This window comes from Ptychodera flava, chromosome 1 (genome assembly GCF_041260155.1).
Source record: "Ptychodera flava strain L36383 chromosome 1, AS_Pfla_20210202, whole genome shotgun sequence".
NCBI lineage: Eukaryota > Metazoa > Hemichordata > Enteropneusta > Ptychoderidae > Ptychodera > Ptychodera flava.
Window position 1 is genome coordinate 43584361 of NC_091928.1, and position 22132 is coordinate 43606492.

Sequence of the window (22132 nt, forward strand, 5' to 3'; positions counted from 1 at the left end):
GACCTTTATATTTTTCAAATTTCTCAAAAGTGTAAGGTGCTCTATAGCTGAATGTTGCGATATTACAAATTATTCATAAATACAAGTGTGTAACTTCAAAAATAGATGAGCTTACATTTGCAGATTAAATCGATATTACTTCACCATCCAATTATTCCAAATTCGTTCCAATCGTGTTTAATGAATGTTTGCCATCATCTCAATCATAAATATATAATTAAATTAAACAATGTGACAGCCTGTCGTGATGATTGTAAACAAAATCAGCTTGAAGAGTGTATTGTTAGATCTCTGAACAAGAAGTAAAGGACATAATGAAACACGCATCAAGCGGCAATATTGACATGAAGAAAACAACTTGTGTGATGAATTACCGGAGCCGGCTGTTGTGATGCACATAAGAGAAATATGAATGTTGAACAATACTGTATCATCGGTTGAACGCACGCAGTTTAATTAAAGTCACTACTGAGCGAGATGAGAATGATGACCACGTCGAGGAAATAAATACTGTGGTTCCAGTTACCTTATGTACTTATTTTTTACGACTCTAAACTTTTTGAGGCCATGCCATGGTATGGAAACGCCTAAGGTGGAATACAGAGAATCCCAACAAGATATTGACAGGTGTATATGTGATACGACGGGGCACAGGTCGCGCGAGCTTACGTACGCGTACGTATACGTGATGAGCGTTTTTTCGTGTTAGCAACGAAAGAATGCTGTGGATGTGGCTACTTGCTTTGTGACGTTCATGTAGCCACAGTCCGAGTAAGATCGGGTGAGGAAGCTTATTCAATACGTTTTGTCGTTGGCATTTCAATCTGAAGTTGTCATTTCTTACATAGTATAGAACAGCGCAGGTCAAACAGATGGACGAAATTGCAAACTGAAGAGGTTTAATGTCGTTTTCGGCCACGGTATTATTCACTACACACTAATGATGTTAACAAATCTAAATGATTAGCCGGCAATACTGTTTATACAGAACAGAAACTCTAGACACGCCCCTATCATAGTTCATATCAGTTACACGTGTTTTAGTTCAATAGACACTGTCCAGAATTGTTCAGAGTTCAGAGTCCACGTAGATCATATTCCTACATTACGACTTTATTGAGAAACTGCTTCCAGTTTCGGGGGGGGGGGACTGGTACACACAACGTCAGAAAGTTCTTCTTTTGGATTAACTCAATAGCAGTCCAATCACCTCCGTCAATGGGTTGGTATATCGGGAAACTAGAATTTCATGGTCAAAGAATCTTTCCTGGAGCAAATGGTAAACGATACTAAGAATAGATCCTGTTTTAATTTTTTAAGTGTTTAAAGTTCCATTAGCTGTATCTTCTTGCGATTTTCCGTTAGTTTTGATTGAAATGATCACTGGCTCATGTTGAATAGCCTGTCAAATAACATAGAATCGCATATTATCGGAAACATTACGTGCCCTACAACTAAATAACATGTGATTTTTACAACGAATTTTCAATTTTTGTCCGGACAGAAATACAAACTCTGTTGACATGCGGATTGCAACGGAGGCATTCTTCTGCACCTGCGCGAGCCATTTACAGCGATTTCAAAATAAATATTCATTACTTATGCCCGGTACTTACGTCGTAGTCCATTGTCCGAGCACGTTGCGTAGCCAGATGTCTTGCAATCCACGACGCAATGTTGTTTTGATCCCACAATAAACGTGAACTTGTACATCTGGCGTGATCGCGGCGTCAACATTATCTGCGTTCTCCCCAGCACGCTGAGCATGCCAGACGTCAACAAACGAGCTTGGAAGGGCAACACGTTTGAACAAAAATTAGCAGTTTTATGCTATAACATCACTAATCATGTTTGTTTCTTCGTAAAACAACATTTTGCAACAAATATGAGCCTCCAACATGAAATTTTCCAATTTAAACAATGGTCAAAAGTTACAAATAATCGCCCTTTAACTTGAAGCCAATTAAATCAACTTTCTCCTTGATAAAGCTCCATCAGTTTACCACCAAGCTGAATTAATGAAAACAACTTTAACAAATAAATATGAGGTCATTTTGGAAAATTTGATCACAGATGAAAATATTAAACTAAGAATGTACGACAAAATAAATCATCATTTTAAATTAGAATCCTACTTAACCCTACTTAACACTGTTACAAGGTGAGAAAAGAAAATTACTCACAAAACTTCGCATAAGCAATCACGATCTAGCAATTGAAAAAGGGAGACCCGCTGTTTCAAAAACCCCAATTACTGCAATCAACGTAACACCAACAATATTGAAGATGAAATGCATTATTAGTCTGCGAAATACGAAGTTCAAAGAAAAAAACTTTTTCAGTAAAATTAATCTCCCAAATGATACAACTGAAAAAAAAGCTTATTTCTCTTCTAACAAAACAAGAGTTGTCCAATGAACAACTTGCAGATTATATATTTACTTTATATAAGCAAAGAAATACATAGTTATATTTATTGTTAGTGGCCCAAGCCTAACGGCTCTGCCGCTATTGGTTTTGTAGGAATTCAACATTTTTCTGCAACTTTTTCTTCTTCCATAAAATTTTTGCTCACGTAGAACTCAAAAATCGGTCGACATAAACTTCTCAAACTTGCAGGGCTAATAGGTACGTATAAGTACTCTTGCATATTACCCTGACATTACGATTGTTCCCGTGACCTGGCGGCCATATTGGATTTACCAAAAACTGAAATATGGCTTCTCCAGATGACCTAGGTGTCTAGTCGATTAAACATTTTTTACAGCCAGTATGAACATATGTTCATAATTTGCAAATAAAATCACCGATTGAACTGAAAATTTAGGCATATCATCCATAGTGCGATCGCTTTCAAGTTTGCTAAAAGCGTTTGGATCGGTTACTTGATTTGGCCGCCATATTGGAATTTCGAAAAATACCAATTTTATCTTCAAAAATCTTCTTCTTCAGAATCAATATACCGATTCAACTGAAATTTTATTCATATCATCCTTAATGTGATCGCTTTTAAGTTTGCTATAGGCATTTGGATCTGTCACGTGGTTTGGCCGCCATATTAGATTTTGCGAACAATGCCAATTTGGTCTTAAAAATCTTCTACTCCAGAACCAACACCATGATAGAACGGCAATTTAAGTCGTATCACCCTTAGTGTGAGCACTTTCAAATTTGCAAAAGGCATTTGGATCGGTCACGTGGTTTAGCCGCCATATTGGGTTTTGCGAAAATCCCAATTTAATATTTAAAAAATTTTCTCCAGAACCAACGCACCGATTAAACAGAAATTTCACTCGTATCATCCTTATTGTGAGCACTTTCAAGTTTGTTAGAGGCATTTGGCAAACGTAGATAGGCATTTTCAGATATGCTGGTCATTCAAAAAAGAATCGTGCGTATTATATCAGGAAGAAGTTATGATGCTCATAGTGCCCCTTTATTCAAGAAACTCAAAATTCTTGATGTATATAAATAATGTAAGCTTCAGGTCGCCAATTTCGTTGATGATGTACTTTATGGTAATCTTCCCACGCACTTCAAATCATATTGATCATTACCATAGTACTCGATCAAGAAATAAAAATGTTTTGCATCCACCGAAATGCAGAACCAGTTCAGGGCAAACATGTATTAAATTCACCAGTACTTCGGTATGGAACAATATTGCAGAAGACATAAAAAATATTTCCAAGAGACACAGATTTAAAAAAGAATTGAAAATTACCTGTTAGATTTGTAATTTTGCAGTTCGTGGCTATAATTTTCAGCTATTTCCCATTGTGTAATGTATTTTTTGTGATAACATGGAATAGTCGCCATTTCATATACTGACTGTTAATTTATGTATTTCTGAGTATGAGGCTGAACTCGATTAGTGCCTATGGCAACTATTTTCCAGTCTTTTTCTCACGTGAAATTTTGTATGATAATGGCAGTGTATCCTTCGCCATAATTTGTATTCAGTTTACATGAGAATATATTATTATAATATTATTATTATATTTGGATTGGTCGTATGGTTTGGCCGCCATATTGGATTTTGAGAAAATTCAAATTTAATGTTTAAAAATCTACTTCTCCAAAATCAACTTACAAATAGAACTGAAACTTTACGCGTGTCATTCTCAGTGGGGGTACTTTCAAATTCGCGAAAGGCATTTGGATCGTGAAAGAAGTTGCCTCATATGATCGAAGTCAGCTTTGAAACTCTTCGAGTGGCATTATCATGCATTGTTTGTAATTTTGGAATACAAAGCTCAATACACACATCTTTATGATCTGATGAAATAGCAGGCTCAGCCAACTTAAACTTTGGGAGTGCTAGATCAAGAACGTTATTGACATACGTAGGCTCTTCATTGTGTTGGTCTAAACCAAATTCACATATTATGTCACGCAGGCGATGGGCAGCGTGACTAGTAATATTTTCTTGGAAGCGTACAACCTTGTATATTAGACCAAGACATGTCAGATAAATTGAAATCACCAGTGATAAGAATCAAATCATTTTCATTACAATGCAAGGAGACTTTCTGAAGAGAGTCAGAAAAGTCCTCAATACCCTGGTTGATGACATCAGGCGGTATATAGATGCAGCAAATGTACTATCTTCTGTCAAGGAATTCCATCTGATTACTCAACTGTCAGATGGGATGGAAGATCAAATCACGTGACTTACTTCGTAACCGAGGTTACATACATGCATACATACATACATACATACACACATACATACATACATACATACATACATACATACATACATACATACATACATACATACATACATACATACATACATACGTACGTACGTACGTACGTACGTACGTACGTACGTACGTGCATGCATGCATGCATGCATGCATACATACATACATACATACATACATACATACATACATACATACATACATACATACATACATACATACATACATACATACATACATACATACATACATACATACATACATACATACATACACACACACAACACATTGGGTCCAACGATTTAAATGTTTTACGTGAAATTCGAGCTTCAATAACAAACTATGGAGTAGTTTCATAGTTGAAAGTTATTGTATACAAAATGATATCAGTGAGAACCTTTGGTATTGAGACATATGTATACAACTGATAATGCCAAGGTACACTGTTCAAACTGACTGACATATACAATACGGATCCATGTATATGGCGGTAGTGTAAAACTTAGACTACTTGTGAAAATAGTTACATTTGATAATGAACATAAGCGGCTTGTTTTTAGGACCGCCTTGATGAATTGTTGCCACAGCTTGGTAGAACTCCTTGACCTTACTTACCACGTCACCAGACTGGAAGCCGACATTTTATACAAGGGTCATCTTGAAGACTTTCAACGAAGGCCGCAGAAGACCGGCCACATGTCATCTAACGGAGCAGAAAAGTAGGGCCGGGAATAGCTTTCTTTCTAAATGGTACTGAACAGCACGTCTAACTCCGTTACAACTCCATTAACTTTTGAGTATTGTTTTGGTATTTTTTTGTTTGTTTTTTAAATAAGCGATTTTTTCTACTCCTAAAGTGATGTTGAAATACTTACTGATCTATCTGTCAAAACAGCATTTGTTTGTGGAATCAGCGTCCAAACTTGTTACCGTCAATGGTTTTTAATCTGCATACTATAGAATTCATTTGTCATCAATAACACGGCATATTGTGCATGGTGAAGTTAGATAGCAAGGCTAGCACTTTCTAGGCGCTACTCAACATACTCCAGGAAGAAGATTCATAAAATGTATTTTATGGAATAAACATAAATGAACAATAATACAAACTATGTACATGACAACGATATCAAAAGTTCCGGTGAGACTGATGCCGTATGTTGTGAGTTCGAACCCGATTGAAAACTAGCCGTATTTTATACCCTGGGTTGATAGCTCTGCTGGTGGACAGAATTGTCCCCGGGACTGTCGTTCGCCCAGTTAAAGCGATGTATTCACTGCTACGCTTCGATACAGTTTGTGTGTGCAATGTGTGATAGTGAGCGGACGTGCGCGAGTGCTTCACGAACTCTACAGCGTGTGGAGCGGTCTCAGTCAGAAAAATGTAACAACTTCGCCGGCTATTGAACCACTCTTTTTTGAGAGTGGGGATTTAGCCGAGCGGTTCTGTCTGTTGCCTCTCCTCTTAGCGACTGAGTCCATAATGCATTAATTGGTGCACGATAACCGGCTTCGACGTAAGATCTAGTCTGATCCCCCACAGGCGAACTAGGAGTAAATAGTCTACAAATATTATATTATATTCTATTATTTTCTTAATTATTAAAAATAATAAAGAAATAATTATGAAATGTACTGATATCATTAAAGTCAAGTTACTATTTCATCACAGTTGAAGGGAAGGCTGGAAGCCGTCCTGATATATACTTCTACTGTATATTGGACGCCTGGGCCTGATGGTCACACACAATACGTACACGTACAGTGATTTTATCGAGTGCTGCTACTCATAGAGGAAGTTAAACCCTGATAAAAATATTTTGGCTTTAATAATACCAATATATTTCATAATTATGATTTATTATTTTTAAGAATTACGAAAATATCATATTTTTAGATCATTACTCCTAGTTCGCCTGTGGCCCCTGTCCCATTTCTACCACTGCCAGGGCTGAGCCTACTTTCGTGAGCAGCAGTCAGAGGTAGAAGTGGTTCAGGGGAGCAGGCAAGAGACCCGACCCGACCTGTGACGCGGTTCAACAGCTGCAGTTAGGCAGAGCAGAATAGAGGGCGCAATATCGGGCACACTTTCGAGTTGACCCACATCTTACATACCTGTTGACAGATATGACGTTTCAAAGTGATAGTCCTAGTTTCCGCCATAAATAAAGGTACATGAGTAAAGGAAATCATCTGATGTAATGATATCCTAATAAGTTAACGACTTTTATCTCATGATTAGCTGCAATAGACCCGCGATGCAATACTTGACAACTTTTTAAGTTTCTATTTTCATAAAGGACCGTCTCAGATTGTTGCATAAGTTCAAGAAACGAAATTGCTTCGTTTAGATCAAAACCCCCATTCTCATCCTCAGAAGGGAAGTTTAAAAGTGCGAAATGTTGATGTGTGCCTGAGAGAACAATGTACTCAAAATTATTCGTCTCGTGAAGACTGCAGTATTCAGTGCTGTTTCCTCAACACAGTGAGAGTGAAATGACCACGTGTGGATAGAGCTGGCAGACGCTTATAATAGCACATTTAAAAAAAGTGATACTTTAATCTTTATTATTTGATGAATGAAAGGTTTAGGATACAAGATTACTGTCGGTAAATTGTATTTGGGACACAAATGAGCTGAAAAAACAGTTCCTGTAAAACTTGTTGACCAAGTGTGCAATTTTTTTATTTTTACACAGAAAAACTTGTGATCACAAAATAAAAGTGCGAAAGTGAAGTTCACCAATTGAATGGAGGTCAAATCCCTCCCCCCGTAAACGAATGAATTTCGCTTTTTGAACCTTATGCGATAATCTGAGACGGTCCCTAAGTTTCTACGGTGCCGATGCTGAAGTACGTGAAACTGTCGAGGGATTACGACTCCATTTTGATATTGTGTGATGTGGTGGTAGGATTTATTCATTTTCAGGACGAGATGTATAAAGTCTTTGTGTAGCAAACAGGATATTATTTTCAACGATTTACTTTTTTATATTTTGTAGAAAAGAAGAAAGAACACAATTGGACCTACTTCGGGATAATTGGATTTTCATATTTTTTAAAGTTCTTAAAAGTATTAGGTGACGTACAGCTGAATGTTGCAATATTACAAATTACTCATAAAAACAAAAGTGTAATATAAAAAGAAAAGCAGATGAGATTACATTTGTAGATTAAATCGACATAACTTCACCATCCAATTATCCCAAATTAGTTCCAATCGTGTTAAAGGATTAATTAGTGACTGAAAAGGCGCATTGGAATTACGCATGTTTTCAAAAACTTTGATGTAGAGGAAGTCGGGTAATATTTTCAAATCACATGGTATTATTATTCTGTGTAGTTGTCAACCAATTGCGGTTTAGTAGCGGCAGCTAGATGTATCAGTGGATCGAAGAGAACACCCAAAGACACGCGAATAGGGTACTGTAAAATTTGGTGGAAGGACTTGGTCCAGTGAATTTTAAAATTAAAGGAAGGGGGTCTTGGAAACTAAGCTGTGAATACGCCACAGCACCGCTGCGTATCCACAGCTAGTGGAAACTGCTCAAAGGTCGTATGGGACCCATACAACCAATGTCATCACTGTATCCAAGGTACGTTGGCGATTGATGAAAGTTACAACACGTTTGTCATAATATGCATCGTAAAATTTTTAAATGTTGCAGCTATGTGTGTTGACGTAAGGTGCCTAATCTAGACTCTCTCACAGCCCCTCGTTCGTGTTTTTAGAGATAAATTGATTTCAACAAAGTCGCAAATAAAATAAATCAACCGTATGGTGATGCGCCCTCAATGTTCTCTCTGGGATATTTCTCTTCGTTGACCATTGGGTGTGGGGACAGCTTTATGGGGCAAATGAACAAGATCACAGAAATGGTTTATGACGGTACACTTTTATGATTTCAGTTTGCGAGTAGAAGTTACAGAGCTAAGGGCGGCGTCCTGATTCTACAGTGCGATAAACACATTTGAGCTCTTCATCGTAGACGAACTTCATTACAGACGTTCGGTGGCAATAAGTTAATAGTTTGGAAAATATATCTTTCCCTTATGCCTAATAAAGTTGAATTGAACGTCCTGCTTTCCCGTACAAAGTGCTGCACATTTGAATGAGGAAAACATCTTATGTCCTCACAGTCTCGCTCAGTTCGATACACGGCGGCCGCTGCATACTTTAGCGGCCGCCGTGTATCGAACCACGCGCGACTGTGCATGTCCAGGTACCGACCATTTCTCCTATCCAATGATTTATTAGTACTACTTTTACATAGTTTAAATCTAAAGTTAATCATTGCACGAAACAAACGTTGGGTCTATTGTTGTAATAGTCTTCTGACCGTACCGACGTGCGAAACTGGCAAACGTTTGAGTACAGGCTTGTTTGTCAGTAGATAAAAAGAAGGTCATTTAGGATTCCTTATGCTTTCAATTTTTCTAAAATATTTATTGCAAGCGTGACGTGTGATATGACCCAGCCATCCAGTCAAAATGTTACAATTGTTTGTGATATATCAATACATAGTTAAGGGGTCATATTCTTGAAACGCTAAGTGCACAGTTAAGTGCGTACCAGTGAGTGCCTACCTCGAGGTCATATAATAACGACACACCTATCCACAATGGCGACTGCTGATGAAACGAAATTTCTGGAAGAAATCGGTGCAGATTTCCTATGCTGCACCATCTGTCTGGAACAGTTCAAGTCTCCTAAAATCCTACCATGTCTGCATACATTCTGCGAGTCGTGCTTAGTCACGTTGGTTGAAAAGGAGGGAACGCTAAACTGTCCCGAATGTAGACAGCAACACGAGGTTCCTGATGGAGGAGTGCCAGCGATGAAAGGCAACTTCTTTATGAAGAACCTGATCGAGATATTCAAGCAACGACTGGCGTCTGTAAAGGGAGCCGAGATCAAGTGTGAAGGCTGTCAAGAAAATACAGCTTCTCACAGATGCATGGAGTGCAAACAGTATCTTTGTAACAGCTGTATTAAGGTACATAAAAATCTGTTACTGACGCGGACACATAAGGTTATGACCATTGAAGAATATGAAACAGCAAAGTCAGCAAGTCCAGTAGCGATAGAAGTGGTGGAATATTGCAGTATTCACGTTGAGAACAAAATCGAATTCTTTTGTGAGACCTGTAAGGTACCTGTCTGTACGAACTGCACCATAGTCAAACACCGCATACCAGAACATGTACACATAGACTTGAAAGATGCAGCAGATGAGTATCTTACTGAATTAAAAGCCATGGTTGACAAACTGAAAGTGAAAGAACGGGAAGCTGAAAAGAGCAAAACCCAAGCAAAGCAGAGACACAGCAAGCTGACAGAGCAGTGCAGCACAGAAGAAAGGAAGGTGAGAATGAAAGCAGAAGAAATTATCAAGAAAATAAAGAGCGAAGAACAGAGACTGATAGAGGAGCTGAAAAGCATTTACAAAATTAAACTGAAAAATGCAACAGCTGACATTGACGAGATGGAATTAAAGCATGGTAACATTAAGAGTGCTTGCAGTTGTATAGAAACACTGATGCGTCATGGGAATGCTGTTCAACTTTTCTCAGCTAAGAATGATGTATGTTATTGTATTGAGCAGCTAATGACCATAGAAACTGACCTAAAGACACATAACGATGAAGCAGTATTCAGGGCAAGTGATGAACTCGATGAACAGGGAATTCTTGGAATATTCCGATCTGATGTTTGTGTTTCAAAGTGCACAGTAGAAAACATTCCAGAGCAACTCTGGAAAGGTGACTCTGCAGACCTACTGATCACAACCAGAGATTCCACAGGGAAGCATGTCATTCCGTTTCTAGATCAACCAATGAAAGTCAAAGTGATAAAACCAGATGCATCATGGGAAGACGTCAATGTGTCAGATAGCAGAGACGGTAGCCACAGATTAAGAGTATGTGGACAAATGGATGGTAAATATCACATTTTCGTCATAATAGATGATCAACCAATACCAGGCTGTCCTGTCATCATACCTGTCATCAAAGGATTTGTGCACCCATTTAGCAGTAAAGGAAATGCTGAGGGACAGTACAATCGTCCGTCTGATGTAGCCATAAACAAAGATGGAGACATAGTCATTGTAGATACTAACAATGGCAGATTACAAATAACAACCAGAGAGGGCAGACTTAAGAAAATCATTGATTTCAAACAATTAAGATTTTTCCGCCCTGTGAACATAGCAATATCCAGTGATAACATGTACTATATTCTAGATGGCTCCAGATATGGGAGTCAAGTAGTTGTCAGTGATGAAAATGGATGTGTCATCCAATGCTTTGCAAAACTGAAAAACCCAAAAGGCATTGGAATTAGCCCTGTAGATGGCAATGTCTATGTGACAACCTGTGAGGATTTACATATTAAGGTCTACACTAAACGTGGCGATTACTGCAGGTCATTTGGGCCAAGAGGTAATGGTCCGGGGGAATTTGATGACCCACATGGCATTGTAGTAGGAAGTACTGGAATGGTGTTTGTAGCTGACTACAACAACAAGCGTATCCAGGTATTCAGTTCAAATGATCAGTACTTGTATTCCTTTGATTGCAAGGAAGAGTGGAATGACCTGGTATCCCCGATGGGATTATCAATTGTAAATGATAAATATGTCTATGTTGGTGGTTATAGAAGGGGGAGTCCCCGGGAGGGCTGTCTGCTAAAGTTCCAGACCTGTGGTAAGTTTGTTTCCTGTGATTACGATGTTTGGTTTCATCTACATCGGCCAAATGGTATTGCACTTACAGATGATGTACCCCGTAGGGTGATTTTGGCTGATGAATTGAAAAACCACATCAGAGTGTATATAGACTGATACAAAGATCACCGCCACAGGATTAGATGATGTGCTTGCACTGAGACAGCTTTTTGATTACATACAGGACAAAGAAGGCATGTTTTCTGCATTGAAGCAAGCTTACAAAACTGGACTGAATCAATGTGGATCAGAGGGGTGACAGACAACCTTCTTTTAGATTAATTTTGGCTATTGACTAGTTGGTTGTAGCTGGTGCATCTGAGGGGCTGTACCAAAGTGTTTGTAGAATGATAGAAAACCATCACCAGGTGAAGGGGTCAATTAGACAGCAAACAATAATGTTTTCAATGACGATGAAAGATGGCCCTATTTTCTGTATTTAATGAAACCAATCAAAATTGTAACCAAGTCTGAGCGGTATTGTAGAAATGATTGACTTCTGTGATAGATTTTCTCTTCTCATATTTGTTTCATTGTTAATTTATGATCATTTTAAAATTTGGACAAAGTGCGATATTGAAATGGTTCACTTTGTTCCAATATCAACTCTACTGAGTATGTATTTCACATTTTTGCCACCTTTGCCGACATTTTTAAATGTTGCAGGAATTTGAAAATATTTTTTCTTTCAGTTTTGTCAAGTTTTTTTAACGTTCACTGAGAACTATACAGATAACTTCAGAGGTATGGTCCATTTCTACTTTAATGGTCAAAATATGCATTATTGTATAGTGTGCGTTTGTGTGTGTGCGCGCACTGGATGGATGATATTGTATTTTGTACAGTGTTTCAGTTGTAAAAGAGTAAACTGAATGTAATTGATATACACTTGCTCTCTGAACTAAGTAGCTTTTTGCTCTCTATTCAATATTTTATAGTTTTATAAATAGCAGCTGTATTCATTGTTTCTCTTATGTAATTTGTTAAAAAAATGATTTTTTCTTATATGATTTACAAATTGATTTTTTCTTATTTGAGAGTTCCTTTGTAGGTATGAGACCAAAATTTCAATAAACTTAAGTTGCATCCATGATTCAAATATTGTAAGCTATTTTTTGAAGAGTGACAAAGCAAGACAACTGATGGTGTTATCTTGAATGTTAACTATTTCTGCTTGTATCAAATTGTTAGGGTTGTTCAGTCGTTCTTGCGTCAGTTTTGTGCACCAGGTCTTTTAAATCCCCTAAAAAATACTTCATTTCATTGTACTTGTTAAATCAAAACACAAGAAGGCATTCTTTGCGTGCAGACTGACGTATATGACACAAAATAGTACTGCAAATAATTTTGATTTCCTAATTGTGATGTTATGGTCACTATTAAGTGCTGTACTGCCTAAGTAAATTTTTGGTGTTTTGTAATTGGCAAAAATGATGTGACCGGAGCCTTTTCTTTTTTTGACCTTCTTGAAAAGACTGAAAAATTCAGTCACGTATGGGTCTGCACCGACTCCAACCTCAGACACAACTTGATCTTTCAGTTGCTTCTTATAATTATACTTGAACTACTAGGATGACAGAGGACATAATGAATATTACACTGTAAAACAATGATTGATTTACTGTACAAATGAGTCGCAAATTTTGACATACATAACTGATGTTCATCTGGTCAGTTTGTCAGTGGGACCAAATATGCTTTGTTGACCTTTTGATTTAATGTAACTGACACATGATAAAAATTTATACTTATAAACAATGTCTAAACACAACAGCTCTGTCTCTTTGATTTCAGAACAGTTTGTGACAAAATCTGACTCGTCCCTCTTCATCTTAAATCACACCTGAAGTTGATTCAAAGAGATTATGAAGATTAATTATAAAAATAATAATTCAAAAATGCATGGAAAAGTTCAAATAAGACAAGTCATTTCATTTATTCAAATAGATTGAGGCAAGCCCCGGTAACCTTAGTAACAAACCAAATGTCAAGCAATTTAGCATTACTTTTTTGCCAACTATGAGAAAAAGTTGGTTTGGAGACAAATGATAGGTAGCAGTTGAACATCACTGGGAAATTGCAGACCGAATTTAAAACAATTGAGTTACATCATTTTTGACAAGAAACGATAACGAGGCTGATCAAAATTATATGAGAATATTTTAATAGCATGGAGTACTATCAAATGCCTGTGGAAAAATGAAATGAACATAACTGATGAATGACTTTGATATGAAAGGAACTTGTATTGCGAAACAATCTAAAGAAATTACAAAAATATCATGATAGTTTGAAATTTTTAATAATCCTACTGATATGAAAATTGTAAATGTTTAATGTGTAGAACTTCTTCTAGTCTTGTGTCTAGTCCTTGTTTAAACATGAAAACAACAGTCTAGTCTTATTCTCTTGGTTTTGAATGTAAAAAGAAATGACAAATTTGCATTAGAACAGATGAGATGCCTTGGTAATACTTGCGGCACTGTATCTTTCAGGAAACACCAATCACTGATCTACTGGACGTTTTGCTCATACATTTCGGTTGGACTTTGTTAGATTTCATTCATACAATTACAGCATCGTCTATTTTCAACCAATCTGCAAATGGTTACTACCAAATGTGCCACCTATCCATCACACATCAGGTTCTCTTCAAATTCAAATTTATTTTTACTCAGTACACTGCACGGTCAGATAGACTGAAAGATCTGTCACTCGAGGGCGCTCTCTTCAGGGAGCATAGAGAGCGCCCTCGAGCGACGGATCTTTCAGTCTAACGTGTTAGACTGTTTATTAGACTGTTTATCATTTTAAGCTTGAAACAAGAGCTAGATGCTGGCCACTTCTTTTCCCACCAGCCACCTTTAGCTTATGAACACGCTTAAATTGAAGGAGGGTAGTGTAACATGTTAAACATTTTCCAATTCTAAGTATTGTGTTTTATTGAATTAATCTGTCTTTCATACAGAGGTAACCTTCAGAGCAAGGTAACAAACTCTCTGATATTTATCCATTTGCTCTCACCCAACTTGTTTGTATCTACATGAAATTTTGCATTACATGTTACATAGATAGCGTTTTTCAGGTGAAAGGCGAGAACTTTTAAACGAATAATCTGATAAAATCTGGCCTAGTTATATCATTCACATGGGCAAATACAAATTATGCATTGTGATGAAACTTTCGCTGAGTAATAATTTTCATGCAACCTATCAGTGGGTCACTTAGTTGGAGAAAAGTAGTCAGTACATTGAGTAGGCTAGTAGACAACGCCATAATGGACCAAGATGGTATTTTCTCAGTTCAAGTTCACGTTTGGACTCTGCTAGAAATACTTCAATGAACAAGTGCAAGTTTTCAAACTTTAGTAAAATAGTCATGGTGCACGAGAATGGCGTTTGGAACAACCACAAAGTTGCTCGTTGATGAGGTTTTGAGTGGAAGTAGTACTCGCATCGAAACGTAAGAGCTTCAATTTTTACTCAAACGTTCACCAGGAAAAGTTTCAGCCGTTTTCTTATTCGAAATGGCCGACATCATTTTCGGTATTCACAAAAATAAGATTACGCTAACTTTATTTACTACAAAAGCTTCAAAATAAGCCCTAAGATGACAAAAATAAGGCCTTTAAAGGCTTGATAGTCCGAATATCTGTCTCGAGGCTCCGTGACTTTATCATAAATTGCGACAAAGGGTGACGATCGCTGCAGAGCAATACACGCACGAATCGTATCTACAGAATTTCTTGGAAACAAAATAAGACAGAGAGCAGTTTGTGAGATAAATGACGTTGATATATAATATTCAAGTATTTGTAGTTCATAAAGATAACGAAAGACGTCTATCACAACTCTATCTGGCAAGTAACTTAGAGTTACCTGGTAATGGTTTTCTCAGACTTGTTTAGCTCGCTCTCTGTCTACTCCTCTCTGAGTCTGTCTGTCTGTCGTCTGTCTGTCTGTCTGTCTGTCTGTCTGTCTCTCTCTCTCTCTCTCTCTCTCTCTCTCTCTCTCTCTCTCTCTCTCTCTCTCTCTCTCTCTCTCTCACACATATTGCGTCCAACGATATTAAAAGTTATACGTGGAATTTCAGCTTCAATAGCAAAATCTGAAGTAGTATTATAGCTTGGTGCATTCAATTTATCCATTGTGTTCAAAATAATATCGATGAGAACATTTCGTATTTAGACATATTTACAACTGATTATGCCTAGGTACACGGTTCAAACTAGCTGACAAAAACAATACCGATCCATATATAATCAGATTGCGGTGGTGTAAACCTTTGACAACCTGTGAAAATATTTATATCTTCCAAGAAATCGTTGACCAGACTAAGTCACCAGACTGGAAGGCAACATTTAATATGAAGATCATCTTGCATACTTTGAACGAAGGCCTCGGAAAACCGGCCGCATGTCATCTAACGGAACAGAAAAAGGAGGACCGGGAATAGACCATCTCACAGCCGCTTGTCCGCTACGCAGCTCTATCCTCAACCATTTGGTGATGCGCCCTCTACGGTCATTCTAGCAAGCGAGGCCCACCGAAGAATGTTTACATGCATCGGTACAAGTGGTATGTGTTTTTTTTCGAGAAGCATACAGTGTGTATCAATCTGGTGAAAATCAGATGTTGGGATATTGAACTTTCCAATTTTGCTTTATTTTTGGTGTTCCCTTTAGTTGATGGTCGCGTCACGTATTGTCAGGCTGAGAGAACAAGAAATTAAGAGCAAGCTGGAGTTAAATAAGCACCATTTCTACATGATTTGATTTTATTGAAATTCAACGCTGTGATCGATGTGTAGAAGAATGTCATTTTCATGTCATATTTTCAGACAAAGACCAAATAACAAAGACAAATAAATCGTTCCTTTGTTGGCTCAAAGTGTGACAAAGCTCCCCTCCAAGCTGACGAGAAGGTTCGCCGATCCTGGCTATGCTTGTCTGAGTCGTAGATGGCGCGAAGGTGTACGGTGTCGACGTCAAAATTATGTCAGCTGTTTATAGTATGTGTTTGGTTATAGATAGTAGTCAGGTCCCTTATATTGAAAGAACATCTGTGTATATTAAACGGCCTTTAAGTGCAAGAAAACATATATCGACATTGCCAAACCTGCCAACCTTTCGATTACATTGCAGAATTCGATCTACAAATTACTTTGCATGAAACTGTCAAAGCTTTAGTGAACATTTTGTACTCCAATAAAAACATTGCGTGTAGATCATTTTCCTCTGAGAAGTTATTACTTACTCATTCACAGTCTGTTTACTTGAATTCTTCTTTAAAGAATTGATGCAAAGAGGGCTCTGGCTTCCCAAATTTCGATTATATTTTGTTTAATTTTGCCAGGACATTGTGGTAAACGATTTCACAACTTGAAAATCCGACCAGTGATCAAGTTGTCCATTTGCTGACATGATATATTTCAGTAAGATGCAAACTCTCATTTCATAGGCGTTCTTGTTCCCATGCCTGTGTAAAAGGGGCATAAGGTTTAAAATTTGATGAAGAGATAAGGTAACAACAGATAATAATGAACAGATTGAAAAACGATTGACAGATTGTCGTTTTATGGAAACTGGCGATCGCATTGCGGATGGCATCTTGAGTAGGCGAGTACTCCGTTCCAAAAATTTTGATCGCTGTTATTACGAAACTGGCCAACAACATTTTAGACATAGTTAAATGAACCTTTAATTTACCATATGTAAGAACACAGAGGCTTTTTTGTTTTTCATGTCTGGTGGTTAAGGTCCACTGAGAATGCATTGATGAGCTTCGACGCTGTATGGTTGCGCGCTTCAACAGACGCAGTTAGGCCTGGCAGAATAGCGGGCGCACTAGGCGCACTTTCCGTATGACCCACCTCTTACATATATTGACATATATGACGTTATCAATGATAATGGTCCTACTTCCGCCTATAGTTATTAGGTACATGTAATTGTAATGGGAACCATCTGATGCAATGATCTCCTCACAAGTTAACGATTTTTATCCTAACCCGCGATGTAATACTTGACTTTTTATTTTCTATTCTCATTATTAGTTTACTGTCCATGGTGACGATGTTGAAGTACGCGAGATATACAAAATCCTCGTTTAAAAACAAAACAGAGAACTTTATTTTCAATATTTTGTAGAAAGGGGGAATTACGGAAGAAAGAATATTTAAGGGGTGGCCCATCTGATTTCTCGGGGGGGGGGGGCTTGAGAAATTTCTAAAAAAAATTGTTTTAGACCAAATGCTGGAAAACAGAAGGGAAGGAAAAATTGCTGTGAAGCACCCTTTGGTGGTAGACCATCATTCAGTGGTCAGGAGCTGCCGCTAACGGCGGCATTTTAGAACAAGGATCTTTAAAAACAGAATTATATTGTCTTCGGAGCTGCCGCCTAAAGCGGCATTTTTGAATGGGTATCTATAGCAGCAGAAACCTCTTCTCAGTAGCATGAATCACGGTCACTCTGTGACGGTGACCGTACATGAATGTGTACTTATTCTGCTGCTGTACTTCCTGGCTGCACTGTGTTATAAGTGCAATGCTGCCAGTGTTAGAATAAACGTTAGAATAATTGTCAAGTCTACAAAAGAGATTGAAATCACTAAACAAATAAATCTCACTTTTCTAACAGTCCAATTATGTCTACCTGTTAGATATTAACTTTAAACACACGTTTCAATTAAAACAGTGGTGTCCAAGAATAATTTGTTGACTAAAATGATAAAAATTGCCAAAAGTTTATGATACTGATAATTTTACTATAATTTTTAAACATCATAATAAGAATACCCCAATAAACCAGATTTCAAATAAAGAGCATGAGCAGATTTTGAGAATTTTTCGACCAAAATGACTAATTTTGCCATGATTTAAATAAACCTGAAAGAGAACATCCCTGTTTATTCTAAAGCAATTTTCAAAGCGACCAGGCAAGTGGCCGAAGAGAAGATTGTTTTAAAACGAAAACTAAAGAAAATGACGAAAAATAATGAAAAATAAACATTGCAAGATATCAGCTCAAAAGTAACCAACACATTTAAGGTCCATCTAACATGCCATTCACATTGCTAAAAATACTAAGACCTTGTCCTAGCCTGGTACGTGGCCGACCTAAAACGAATGTGGTTGAATGATTTTGTATTTTGAAAAAAATTGCATTGACTCTACTAGTAAAAAAACTTGCTTAAAGCAACCTTTGGAAAAAATGCTGCCAGGGTGGGTAAAAAGTGTCGCCATACCCATTCCCGCCAGCCCCCCCGAAAACAAATGGGCCACCCCTTTATGGCTGAAAAGGCCGACTGGGGAGGTCGGTTCACTTTTTAAATCAGAGGGTTTTGGCGGCTTCCTAATTCTACATTGCAAAAAACACATTTGTATATCTTTAGCTCTTCATTGTTGACGAACTTTTGCAAACGTTCAGTGGTTAATAGATAATATCCTTAACTAAGGAAAAGATACCGCCAATTTAAACTGTAATACACACCCTGCTATTTCCCTAAGTCCGATAAAGTTGAATGGAACGTCCCGCCTTACTGCAAAAAAGTGTTGCACATTGGAATAAACAAAATATGGCATTCCCGGTACTGACCATCCCTTCGAACATGTAATGGTTTATTCCTACTATTGGTTCACATTTGAAATTTAAGTTAATCATTGCACGAAACAAATTTTTGTGTCTATTGTTGTAAAAGTCCTTTGACCGTTTTGACGTGCGAAACTGGCAAACGTTTGAGTACAAGCTTGTTTGTCGGTAGATAAAAAGTAGGTCATTTAGGATTCCTTATGCTTCTAATTTTTCTTGATATTTATCGCAAGTGTGACACGTGATGTGATCCGGCCAATGGTTTAATGACTAAGTTACTAGCTCCTGATATATCAACATACTTAGTTAGGGAGTCATATTAGTTAAACTCTCGGGTACATGTACGTACGAGTGAGTGTGTACCTCCAGTTCATATTAGGACACACCTATCCACAATGGCGACTGCTGATGAAACGAAATTTCTTGAAGAAATTGGAGAAGACTTCCTTTGCTGTACCATCTGTCTGGAAGAGTTCAAGTCTCCTAAAATCCTACCATGTCTGCATACATTCTGCGAGTCGTGCTTAGTCACTTTGGTTGAGAAGGCAGGAGCGCTAAACTGTCCCGAATGTAGACAGCAACACCAGCTCCCTGATGGAGGAGTGCCAGCTATCAAAGGTAACTTCTTTATGAAGAACATGGTTGAAATATTCAAACAACGACTGGACTCTGTGCAGGGAAGGGAGTTAAAATGTGAAGGTTGTCAAGAGAATACAGCTTCTCACAGATGCATGGAGTGCAAACAGTATCTTTGTAACAGCTGTATCAAGGTACATAAAAATCTGTTACTGACACGGACACATAAGCCTATGACCATTGAGGAATATGAAACAGCAAAGTCTACAAGTCCTGTATCGATTGAAGCCGTGGAGTACTGCACTATTCACACCGAGAACAAAGTCGAATTCTTCTGCGAAACATGTCAGGTACCTGTCTGTACAAACTGCACCATAGTCAAACACCGCATACCAGAACATGTACACAGAGACTTGAAAGATGCAGCAGATGAGTATCTTACAGAATTGAAAGCCATGGTTGACAAACTGAAAGTGAAAGAACGGGAAGCTGAAAAGAACAAAACTCTGGCCAAACAGATACACAGTGATCTGGCAGGAAAATGCAGCACAGAAAAAGGGAAGGTGAGAATGAAAGCAGAAGAAATCATCGAGAAAATAAAGAGAGAAGAACAGAGACTGTTAAATGAGCTGAAAAGCAATTACAAAATAAAACTGAAAAATGCAGCAGCTGATATCGATGAAATGGAGTTAAAACATGGTAACATTAAGAGTGCATGCAGTTTCATAGAAACACTAATGCATCATGGGAATGCTGTTCAGCTTCTCTCAACGAAGAGTGATGCATGTAATCGTATAAAGCAACTAATTACCATGGAAACAGAACCAAAGACACAACATGATGAAGTAGTATTCACAGCCACTGACGACATTAATGAACATGGAATTCTGGGAATTCTTCAGTCTGATGTTTGTATTTCAAAGTGTACAGTAGAAAACATTCCAAAACAGCTCTCCAAAGGTGACTCTGCAGGCCTACTGATCACAACCAGAGACTCAACGGGAAAACAGGTCATACCAAAACAACCTGTGACAGTCAAGATACAAAAACCTGATGCATCATGGGAAGACACCAATGTGTCAGATAACAGAGATGGTACCCACAGAGTTAGAGTGTGTGGACAAATGGATGGTAAATATCAAATTAACATCACAATAGATAGCCAAGCAATACCAGGCTGTCCTGTCATCATACCTGTCATCAAAGGATTGGTGAATACTATCGGCAGTAGAGGAGGAGCTAAGGGACAGTTCAACTTTCCCCATAGTGTCGCCATTAACAAAGATGGAGATATAGTCACTGCAGACAGGGGTAATAACAGATTACAAATAACATGTACCAAAGGCAGGTTCAAGAAAATGTTAAAATTCACACAATTTAAGGAGCCTTTCATGCCATGTGACATAGCAATATCAAGTGATAATACATACTATAGTTTAGATAGTGGCAATAAGCAAGTAATAGTCAGTGATGAGAATGGATCTGTCATCAGAAGCTTTGGAGAAAATGAGTTGAAAGATCCACAGTGTATTGCAATTAGCCCTGTTGATGGCAAAGTCTATGTGACAGATGGCAGTGATGATTGTGTCAGGGTTTACACAAAGCGTGGCAAATACCTGAGGTCATTTGGGTCAAAAGGTGAAGGTCAAGGGGAATTCAAAGGTCCCAAAGGCATAGTAGTTGGAAGTACTGGAATGGTATTTGTAGCAGATTACTATAACAAGCGTATTCAGGTGTTCAATTCACGTGACCAGTATTTGTATTCCTTTAATTGCATGGGTGAGCATGGTCAGCTTAGATACCCTGAGAGAATATCGATAAAAGATGATAAGTATGTCTATGTTGTTGGTCAAAAGACATTCATGTTTGATGTCTTTTCCGAAAAGCATATTCCCAACTCTAGCATACTTAGGTTTGACATCATGACTAATTTTGTTTGCTGCATTGACAGTTATGAGGATGGATTGAAAAACGCAAAAGGTATAGCACTGACAGGTGATATGCCCCAAAAAGTGATTGTTGCTGATTGTGGCGACCACTGCATCAAAATGTTTATAGAATAATAAAAATCCATCACCAGACAGCAGTACATGATGTGCCAAAAGATAATTACCATTTGACTGGAAAAGTAAAATGAGAAAACAATGAAAAAGTAAAAACCTTTCTCTGCCAAAATGTTTAGATTTTAAATTTTGGAAATGTTGATATTATTAAAAGTGGTGAAATATACTGCAGATTTCTACATCATCATAAAGTGTACATATCATACTGTTAAAGCAAAAAGCGACAATTTATTATTTGATGAACTGCAATGAAAATAGGAATACTCAATATTGGAAAATATCTGTGTAAATTTCTATGTATATACTCAAGACATTAATTTTTCCCAAAAATATGGGCTAAATTTATAGAATTTAATTGTACTATTTGGTGTAGTGAAAGAAGTTTCAATGTAATGCATTGCACAAATAGGCAAATGACATGTGAGAAACAGGGAGGCCATTATCTTTGCAAGAGCCAGAGCATTGTG

The 22132-nt window shown here is 37.7% G+C and overlaps 2 protein-coding genes across 2 annotated transcripts; both read left to right on the plus strand.

The window, feature by feature from the left end:
• The first annotated feature begins 9331 nt into the window (after positions 1-9331).
• Positions 9332-11554, plus strand: LOC139145046 (tripartite motif-containing protein 2-like). Its single transcript, XM_070715976.1, has one exon. The coding sequence runs from the start codon at positions 9332-9334 to the stop codon at positions 11552-11554; it is 2223 nt and encodes a 740-aa protein (XP_070572077.1).
• Positions 11555-19421: 7867 nt separating this feature from the next.
• LOC139145054 (tripartite motif-containing protein 2-like) lies at positions 19422-21665 on the plus strand. The gene has a single exon (XM_070715988.1). The coding sequence runs from the start codon at positions 19422-19424 to the stop codon at positions 21663-21665; it is 2244 nt and encodes a 747-aa protein (XP_070572089.1).
• Positions 21666-22132: the final 467 nt, after the last annotated feature.